At 33.9% G+C, this 11,240-nt stretch overlaps 1 protein-coding gene across 2 annotated transcripts; it reads right to left on the reverse strand.

Moving 5' to 3' along the window:
• Positions 1–30: 30 nt before the first annotated feature.
• Positions 31–11,186, reverse strand: LOC107071956 (long-chain-fatty-acid--CoA ligase 5). 2 transcript variants are annotated; one of them, XM_015331453.2, is made up of 9 exons: positions 10,701–11,186; positions 8,832–8,980; positions 6,616–6,739; positions 5,310–5,646; positions 4,775–5,243; positions 2,829–3,119; positions 878–1,099; positions 446–763; positions 31–270 (listed from the first exon to the last, which is right to left on the reverse strand). In XM_015331453.2, coding segments are annotated over exons 1-9 (2,049 nt in total). In that variant the 5' UTR covers positions 10,702–11,186; the 3' UTR covers positions 31–132. The 2 variants fall into 2 exon arrangements, with proteins under 2 accessions (XP_015186939.1, XP_015186940.1); XM_015331454.2 differs by lacking the exons at positions 8,832–8,980; positions 10,701–11,186 and adding an exon at positions 7,158–7,768.
• Between the last annotated feature and the right edge of the window lie 54 nt (positions 11,187–11,240).

Consider the following 11,240-nt stretch of genomic DNA (forward strand, 5'->3'; position numbering starts at 1 on the left):
GTGAATTTATTGAAGAGAATAAACGCTTCGTTTTGTTTTTCTTTTTGTTTTTTTTTTATGTTTTTTTTTTTTTTAAATGTTTTTTTTAATAATTCGTTCGACAAAGTGAGATACTGCTTTTCATTAATCCGATCAGTTCAATTGTTGATAAAGATCTTCTATTTGGGGCTTGAAGTACGCTTTTAATTGAGGCCTTTTCGTTTTTAACGTTGGCGTTAGAAGACCATTTTGCATTGAAAATGGATCCGGATGTAAGTAAATATCTTTGACCTATTTTCAAAAATAATCAAATGTATCATTCGTTTGACGTTATTTTACGACATTTCGAAAAATGCATCATAAATTTTATATTACGTAGTATTGCGCGAAAATTCAAAATGATCGAATGAATTGAAACACATGGACGTGTTTAAAAATGTATTATTTATTAGAAAATAAAATTTACCTGTTCGAACGACCTCAAACCAGCTTCTTTACCCCACGAATGCATATCGTCCAATATTAACCTTTTGACTTCTGGATTCGCACAAAGAACGCTCAATGTGCCAGGTATACCATTTTCTACTGCCCAACATTTAACTACATCTACATCTGGTACAACTATGCCTACTACGCACGATTTTAAAGATTCACCATGGACGAATACTTGATGTACGTATTGACTACGTAAATAGATATTTTCTATTTTTTCAGGAACGATATATTCCCCTTGGGACAATTTAAAAATATGTTTCTTTCGATCGATTATTTTTAATGTGCCGTTCTGAAAAACAAATTACATTATATATATATATATACACGAAGAAACTTCTGTAAGTATTATATTTCATAATAAAAGATAAAACACAAAAGGATCATTTGAAATATGAATCCTTACGGGTAACCACATGCCAACATCTCCCGTGTGATGCCATCCAAGTTCATCAACTACTTCTGCCGTTTTATCTGGATCTTTAAAATATCCAACAAATACATTGGTACCTTTAACGCAAACCTCGCCTTGATTGTTTACAGCAAAATATTCCATTTCTGGCACGTCAACTAGTTTAACGCAGCAACAGGCTACCGGTGGTCCCACGTGTTCTGGTACATGATCACCCTTGGAGTTCAAAAATTACACGTTATATCCTAATCATAATGCATTATACAAATGTATTACACAAATTGATATTTTATCAAGCCAATATATCATATCGTATCATCATCATCATCTCCGTCATCGTCATCATCATATAAACTATACACATTTATTCGATAAAATTAATTATAACATTTATGTGAAATCAATTCGCGACGATTTTTATTTATTTTTATTAAAATTCAACGTGAAAAAGAAAAAAAATAACATTTAATAAACAGTTATTCATGCGATACAAAAAAAAAAAATAAAAAAATAAAAAATAAAATGAAAGCATCAGACAAAAAGAGAGAAAGAGAGAAAGAGATCGTTATTAACGTATTTACGTTTGCTATAACGTATGTATGCATCACTACATTTTCATCCAATGAATCCGCACAAGGTACTTTAACAGCGTTGTAACTACCGGCTGATACAGCTGTCCGACTACTATATTGATCCTCAAAGGTTTGCCAAAAATAGTGTGCTCGCGTGTATGTCACTTGATTATTTGTCAGCTCTCTTTATTCGAATAGTCTGGTCATGTTGTTGCGAAGAAACGGTTTCAGACGTTCTGTCGATTAAACAAATTTTTTCTTTTCTCTATATAATTAATATATATATATAGAAATATATGTATATACAAAATAAAGAAAAAAAAGTAAGAAAGCGTGAACTATAGACGCATGTATGTAATAATAATTAAGGTGTGGTACACTTATAAAAAAAAAAAAAAAAATGATATGCATGCATTTAAAGGGAAGGAAAAAAAAATCAAACAAAATAACATGTGTATACACATCGATAACGACAGAAAGCATAAATCGTGTTCCTCGCTGCTATTAACAAACTTCCGCGTGCTTAATTTTTCTTTTTTTTTTTCTGTGATTAAAGTAAGATGTATATTAAAAGTTGATGTTGTGCACACGACGAGAGATTTATTTGTGGCGCGTTTATTGACCGTCTCATTTGAATCACGAGTACCTACTTCAAATTCACAAACACGCCTCGCTGTTTGTGAATTTACTTCTGACGAATAATATCTCTCTCTCTCTATATAGATATATATATATATTCTCGTTTACGAAATATATCTCAAAGAACGGATTGACAGCGCTGAAAGAAACAGAAAAAGAGAGAGAGAGAGAGAATAAGAAAAAAAAAATCACACAAGTTTTTAAAAAGAATTTCGAAACACTTAGAGAAACCTACTACGAAACGACAACTTGGCAATAAAAAGAAACAAAAAAATAAATAATTCTACGACAGAGGAAATAGAAAGAAAAAAGAAAAAACGAAAAACCAGTCGTTAAAAACATACTTCAATCATCCCCCTATACTTAGTTTCCTCTTGCAACCCAAAAAAAACCCTTGCAAGTGTTTATTACTATTAGGGTGAACCAAAAGTTCGCGCGTTTATTGTGTTACAAATTGTATAATAAACCGTATAATGGATTGTTCTTTTTTTTTTTTTTTGTAAAATTTACTGAGCAAAATGTTAATTAAAAAAAATGCACGAACCTTTTGGTTCATACTAATACGATTTTGATTAGCAAGATTCACGTTAAGTACTGAAAATAACAGAATAAGACAAAAGCGGTTCTTTTAATATATAAAAATAAAATAAAACCCCCTGTATTTTTCAGTTTTCGTTTTCGAACACATTGTAGATAGATATACCGATAAAATCATCGATCTGTATTCTTCGAACCTGTATAGTTAAAGTGATCGGTGCGCAACATTCCGTTTGACCGTATCCCTCGACGACGAGACAGCCAAGAGCGCACCTCGTAAAAGTGAGGACATTACCAGCCAATGGTGCAGAACCAACAAGCATCAGTCTCAATCTGCCACCCATAGATTCTTGAATTTTCTTGAACACCAATCTGTCCCAAACACCGTTGTTCCTAACTATACTCTTTTTTATTTCTTTCTCCTTCGAACGCATTCCAATATTAAATAACATCCTTTTGAAAAATGAATTGTGCAGTTCCGATTGTACCTACAAAAAAAAAATCGAATCAAAACGAAATAAATTGAAGAAAGAAGAAGAAACAAAATAATAATAATAATAATAAAAATGATAAAGTACGAACAAGAAAAAAATTGTCCGTACACATCACTCAGAATATTCTATATTTAGGGAAGCACCAATGTGTATGTGCGTGTAGTATGCGTGTGCATCTTCTGACTGGCTGAGTTATATCTATGTTCTTTGGCAAACGACTTAAACCGGCACGTCAAGTCCGTTGCTTCTACTACGGCGATCGATTTGACTGCTAAACGGCTTAAACTCGTGAACCTGTCAACGTGAAGGCCCATATTGACTGAACGTTACCAATTATCGACCAAAATTATGAATAAGATTTTCGAACCGGATATCCCGTTATTTTCAACCTTCGTAATATGGATCGTAACGGAAATAGATTATTTGTTTTTGCATTTACTGTTAATAAATTTATGTAATGTCAATTTTTAGATCTTCAATGTGAGGAAGCCTTATATAAACCTTAACCAAGTTCAATTTCCTTTGATTTCTCTTAGCTCGTGTCGGAGTCACGTTGCTTTTATTGTTTCATCTTAATGATTAAACTTTCTCCGAGAGTATCACAAATATTACTTTTTCGTTTATAATTATAGATCTGTTATATATATAGGGTATCTAAAATTAGATTTTATTTTTGCTCGCAATGGATGGATGGATGGACGAATGTATATGGATAGATGGATGGATGAACGAGGTGCAGAAATGAAAATAAAGTGTTACATTTAAATCATAGTATTCTGATGAATTACTCCTTGTCTTGTACGTATACATGTATATATATGTAGGTGTAGTAAAGTGTAACGTATTATTATTGTATTCTTATATTAGCTATATGCCAGGAATTCGCGTAAATCTTCTCTTTTGAACAACCCACGTAAAATCCGTGGAGAATCTAAATATTAACTCGTAGATCCGAGTAGTGAAATATTCGAATAGTAAAGAGTAGATCTATTCTAAAATCTATAGATATGTACGCACGGCCTTCGAATTTGTCGGCAAATAATTCACGCGTGTAAAAAAAAAAAAAAAAAAAAATCAAAACCATGCTATTCCAAAAAAAAAAAATCACTACACCGTAAGTTTATTTAATGTTCGTTTTTTCTCGTGACGTGAATAATAAGCCACCCTATTGCGAGATGGGGTTGAAGATTTGTATTAAACTATAAACTCGCGTTTAATATAACAAATACGTTCATATTCCATTCAATGTACGCTTTCAGGGTTACTCGATGACGCGCCGTAATTTGCTTTCCACCTGTCGTGCTTGTGTGTGCCGGAACATTTTACGCCCTGTAGCAATTGCCATTGGCACGTAGAAAGATATTGCGCAGCACCCGTTTGAAAAATGACGGAAGAGAAGAGATAGCAATACACAAAATCCTAACCGAGATATCCGTCCTACGGTAATGATCCATTTTTAATATTGTCTGATGTAAAGATATATTCTTGAGTTAACTTTTTGGAGCGAGGCTAAAGCCGATCGTTACGTAGTTCCTGATGTTAAGTGCCAAGGATTATTAGGATACCTTGTCCAACTGATGAATATTATATAAAAAAAAAAAAGAAGAAGAAGAAGAAGAAGAAAACGAAGAAGCACTTTAACTACTCACTTTGTCGTACATGCGATTTAATAGTCTGGGTACCGCCGGCATTACGGTGGGTTTCAATGCTTTCATGTCTTCCGATAACCTCTTGATGTCACCTGTATAAAAACCAACTGCACCCCCAACCATATATAGACCATTCTCGCAACAACGTTCCAACATGTGTGCTAATGGTAAGAAGCTAATCATCGTGTCTTTGTTGGTAGGTTTATGATCACCCAATTGTAATAGGACTGCGCATACACCTGACATAACGTTTTGATGGGTCAACATAACTCCTTTTGGGCTACCCGTAGTACCGGAAGTATAACAAATCGTACAAAGATCCGTAACTTTTGGTGGTACTTCTGGTTGATTCTTCTGTGCACCAAGTCGTTCGACATCCTCAAACTTTAAAAGTTCAACCCCACGATTTTTCGCTCTTTGATTCGTTGCCGGTCTCGTTTCTTTAATGACGATTAATTTTCTTAAACACCTGTTCAACAACTTTTGTTAATATAACGTTATCATATTTATTATTAATTATATTTCAATAAATTACCTGGGAGCTTTGTCGAGTAGCAGATTACATTTTTTATCATCATCACATACTACTATACTGATATCAGCCTGATTGATAATGTAAGCGCACGCATCTGGTCCGAGTGTGTCATATAAAGGTACTATGACCAAGGAATAAGTGTAACATGCTTGTTCCGTCAAGATCCATTCGGGACAATTTTGACTGTATAGGCCCACAAGTGTTTGCTGACCAGGGACCAATCCCAATGATACGAGACCGGAACCGAAGTTCTTTGCCCTGAGTAAAGTCTCGTTGTAATGAATCCATTGGTAAGGTTTGTTGGGTCCATCTCGCCAGCCAAGACACGGACCGTTGTCTACGTATCAAAACAACAGTTGCCAACAGTACTTTACTCGTAGATTCATAAATGATAGAGTTAGAAAGATAAATGAGAGAGAAAGAGATAGAAAGAAATATAGTAATTGCCAGGTCCCGAGAAACATTCGAGGCTAGACTTTGTGGGAACGCAAGAATTTAAATTGTCACGCGATGCTATGCCTGACAAACACATCTGTTCTTCTGGCAAGAAACTCGAGTATATGGTTTCATTAAAGCTTGTACCGACAATAATGATCGGTTGTTACCAATGAGAATTGGTCGAACAAAATAATAAGATTTTCACACTTATCAACTTTGTCATGATCACTTGACACAAACACACAATAAAATATTATCTACTTTTTATAAAAGAACTTTAAAGTTATTATGTTGTTTACGAAACGACAGGTGGTCAACGTAACATCTCGTAGTGGGCGTAAGTCGTCTCTTTCTCTTTTTCTCTCTCTCCCTCTATCTTCTTAAATTTCCTTCGATGTAAAAATAAATAAGATTGAAAATAGATGACAGCAGCCTTCTAGTTAAAGGTCGTGTTAAATATTTGTTAAATATTATCAAGAAAATCGATGATAAATTAATAAGAAAAATTTGCATCAGTACATCAGAGTGCATCAGTGCATTAGTGTAACAGTTTAAGTCTAGCTAAGATTCCAATGGTTTTCGCGATTGTTTACAAGATTTAATAGCAACTGTTGTTGCTTGCCAAACGCACATTCACGACCGCGTGCGAGATACGATTGAGAGAGAGAGAGAGAGAGAGAGAGAGAGAGAGAAAGAGAGAAAGAGAGATGATGATTATTTTAATTCAACTGTACAAAAAAAATCTTGTCACGATAATATATAGACGACGTGAAAAATCATATGTATCGTTTGAATAAAAAAAAAAAATAAAATAAAATAATCGAGGATTATTTGAAATCAACCTAGCTGACAGGTTGTAATAACCTACTGGATTCTTTGGCGCCTCTGCGAAATCCATCGTAAAGCGTCCTAGTGTCCTCGTGCAAGTAACTCACGAATTTGCCCTCCTTGCTGTCCTTGTAGAATCGCGAGACCCTTATCAAATCGGTACCCTGCAAAACGTCCAAGAGAATTTTCTTGACATATTCTCTAAGTAATCCCTGGGTTGTTCCGGTATTTGTTATATAACGCGAAATGGCAAGTGCAACACTAAATTTAGCCACCGTGCGTGGCACCGCAATGCCGCGTAAGAGCACTACCGATCTTGAGGATTTGAATACAAAAATTGAATAACAGGTAAGATCAAACTTCGGATCGTATATTAAAATCATCTCTCCAATTGGGGAAGATTAATTTCCATGAGAAAATTCACATGAAAAAGGAATCCAGAGTATGATATATCAGATTTAAATAAGATACCAATGGTATCTTAGAATATAAGATACCTTTTATAATAATAAGAAGAAGAAAGTAAAAGATTAAAAAAATAAAAAGGAAAATTCTGTGTGATAGGATGAGGAGACACTACACCTTGAAGGTATCAGATTGCTCGCTGAGGTCGATCGGCACGCGGATCGGCTCGTGGAAAAAACAGCCTGACGATGGCATAATTTTCCCTTCGTCACACTTATATTAATGTTTTTTTTTTAATTGGGCAATGCGTGTACGAAAACGCGTTTTACGGACGCGTTTAACGCACGCCACTAAACGCGTGATTCCTTGATGACTGCAATCTTATATATATATAATATGCACTTTCAAATGAACACCAGGTAGATAGATAGATAGATGGATAGATAGAGAGAAAGAGAATAGGTAAGTGTTCTAAAGAAAATTCGACACGCACTGATCTAACACGACGACGAACGAGCCAAGTCTTGGGAGACCAGAACGGGGCGATACGCCCGCGATGACTGAATCCCTTCTCAACTTTTCGAAACACCTAAATTTTGGCATTAACCTAGCTTGTCACGAGGTGATCTCGCTTTACTATTGCTTGGTTGCTTGCTAGCTTGCTTGGTTACTCGTTCAGTTACTTGGTTGCTTGCTTGCTTGTTTGCTTGCTTACTCTGACGAATAGGGAAGTCTAATCTTCAACAGTTTGACTTTAATACGTAAGACGCGCGCATGGCCTAATCTAACTTAGCAAACTACACTCTCTATATTTAAATATAGTGTTCCCCGTTGGTAGAGAGCGTCGTCCTCGATGAAAACCGAACTCGATGGATAATTGTCTTCTGATCAACAGTACCGATACTTTGAAGCACCCCAGTATTAACCCCTAAAACGCTTCGAATTTTAATTAATTATCATAATTCGATTTACAAAATTTTAAGTGTCAGATTTGAAATACTAAAATGACGTGTTAATTTTGATTTTAAATACTACAGTGACAGTAATAATTACCAATAACGACCCAACGATATATTTGAAGCAGAACGCCGAAACTCGATGGTACCTAAGAGGCACACTTGGAGCATTAAGGGTTAAAAGTATCCCCACAGCCTTTTTTTAAGTCTAAACTTGCAACAAGGTTGAGGACTCTGCGTATCCGACAAAAAACTTCATTGAATTATTATTTCTTTATATTTGTTATAATAGGTTATTCCCTTATTAATAAATAAAAGAAATAAAACAATCTTATACAATTTAAAATAAAATTTCTGTGCAACATTTCTTTTGAAAAAAAAAGGACAACGTCCCCCTACTTTGAAAAAACTGATCGAACAACTGACGAATACTCTACCTGCCTGGATTATACAATTTTTTGGATTGCACATTTTTAAGGAAGAAAATAAAATTTGAATTCGCATCATCAAAGATCATACGTACATATATGTTGATATACGTTTATCTAGTGAATAACGTAATTCACCACTCCGCTCTATTATCTCATTTTACTGTTAAGGCGATACGACATCAACTTGATTTATTAGACATTGGACAAATTCGTCGAGAGTCGCTTATTAAGGTATAGAAAACGTTCAATACATGCAATGAATTACGAGAAATTAAATATACCTGTAAACGTCCTTTCTATTTTTTTTTTTTTTTAAAGTTCCAAAAACATTTCAAAAAGGACGAATATAAAAAATAAAAAAACAAAACAATTAACAACCTATAAATACGTAAATATAATATATAATAACATTTATGCATCAAAATGTGCATCAAGTGGGTGCACATTTTGCATACTTTTCTTACCGGAAGTAAAATACTTTGAGAGTCGAGAGGCCACAATGGTTTTTCCGGTTTAGGTCTGGTTGCATAATATGCAGCTACACCTGTGATGACAAGGGCTCCAGCTGCTCCACTTAAATATGGAATGTAATCTTCGAAGTTTGACTGTAACACTTGATTTTCAATTATAATACTTTTAATTACATATAATAACAAATCATTTGTTTCTTGCGTACTACTTGGTATTTCAGTAAATTCCTACTTTTAAAAAAAGGATTGTAACAGTCGGCGATACAACTGAAAATTCTCCTTACTTAAGAAATAATTTCGATCACTCAACGATTTTCTGTTTACATTTTGTTAACGATAGGATAGATAATAGCATTTAGAATTTGAAATCTAAATTAGCCGTTTATTTTGAAAGTGGCCCAACTTCATCTAAATCTAATATCTAAAGGTGTTAAATTTATATTTCCTATTAAAATAGTGGCAATTATTAAATGAATAATATGCATTTTTTAACCATGAATGGAGTTAAGCTACTCTCAAAATAAACGGCTCCATTAATCACTTTTTCGTAATAAAGTACAAATATATATCTATAATACGCATTGCGTTATAATAATACTTGACCTAATGCAGTATTTTCCCGGCCTATGATTGCAGTCGATTTTTGTATTTGGGGTCAATTTGGGGTCATATTGAAAAAGAGAAAAAATCCATCCTTTCATCAACATTGCAGATATTACGTCAACTTAGAAATTCCAATAACTTTCATAATTGTTTTAAAATACCATTTTCTTAATATTCCCATTAATATGAAACAATTATTGAAAACAGAATAAAGGAATAAAGTAATTGTATTTAACGTTAAGATTGTTTCAAGACCTCATTTCTTTAAATATCCCATTATCGGTATCGTATTATTTCAATAAAGAAAAAAGGGTGTTTAATTGAATTACTATTTATCGTATCAAAAAAAAAAATGATTCTAAAGGATCCTATACAATGTATTAGATCGTTCCCAAAAATTTCTTCCTTTTTTTTGGTGATAAGTTAAACAATATTGCGTGTGTAATATTTTTTATGTTATTTTATTAAATAATACCGATTCTACTCTATTTTACCTTTTTCTATACTTTCAATTATTCAACCTAAAAAATATTGTACCCGTAGAATTACTAAAAAAAAGAAAAAACTTTTAGGACGACCTAATAAAAAAGAAAACAAAAAAAAAATACTTAAAGAAGAAGAAATTTACTTGTTTAAAATTGCGCAAGCGCTAGTTGCAACCGTCAAACGATAAATTTGCGATATCGAGTATCGAAATTTGAAAGCACACATGTACTTGGTTTTACAATAGATTGTTTAACGTATAAAAAAAAGCGAGAATAATTTTGTTAACAACGCAATTAATTTACTCACAACTTCTTCTTTCTACTTTCTTTGAAGTTTGATCGCGTTTGCATAGAAATAATGACGATCAATAAAAAAGAAAAACAGCTAAAGAAAAGAAAAGAAAAAGATGATAAACAACTTGGACACTTGGAATTGTATAAAACAATTTTTTCTTCGTCTTATCTTATCGATGCAAGCAAAAGAGAAAGAAGAAGAAGAAGAAGACGATGCATATAACAAAAGACGACGAGTGTGTGTGTATGTGTGTATGGTGTTGAAGAAGAATGATATTTAGACGACTGATAATAAAACGCGTGACAGATCAACGACACGTTGCTAACAATATCCAACGGTACAAAGAAAAAGTTAAACGAACGTAATTATGGATTATTTTACACACGTGTACTTAACCCTTTTCGTAAGGCGTTACAATTTCTTATGTTATTATTTAATACAAACGTGTAATGAATTTTCAATATACAATTAAATACTTACTGATGGACGTATATAATAATTATACAGCGTGGTGTGTGGCACTGTAAAAAATGCAAAACACAGAACACACCAAAATAAAAGAAACTAACAATCTTCCTGATATTCACGTTAGATAATAAACTGCAATGGACGAATGATCCTCCTTTTCTTCTCTCTCTCTCTCTCTTTCTCTTTCTTTTAGGAAAGGGTTTCCTGGTTTTCAGGAAGAAGGATAACGTAAAAACGTAGGAAACGTAGAAACAACTGGTTTGAACCCCACCGAATGGCACCGAAGACAATTGTTCGGGCCGGAATAAAAACTTGGGTCAGGGCCACGGCATGGCCTCCTCCTCTCTAATAAACGTGGTTTCTTTCCTCCTTTGTTTGATTTCGATCGTTCTCTAAAATTATTACAAGACGAAAGGAAGACTAAGAAGACTAGGGACTACGACGACAACGACAACGACTGCGACGTTGATGGGTTTGCGTTGCGTTGCGGATTTTCGTTAGCGTATATACCCGCCACCGTTTCTGACGTCACTATGCAGTGAATCGATGAAC

This window comes from Polistes dominula, unplaced genomic scaffold (assembly GCF_049000335.1).
Source record: "Polistes dominula isolate Pdom_NZ unplaced genomic scaffold, Pdom_raw_medaka scaffold_35, whole genome shotgun sequence".
Classification (NCBI taxonomy): Eukaryota; Metazoa; Arthropoda; class Insecta; order Hymenoptera; family Vespidae; genus Polistes; species Polistes dominula.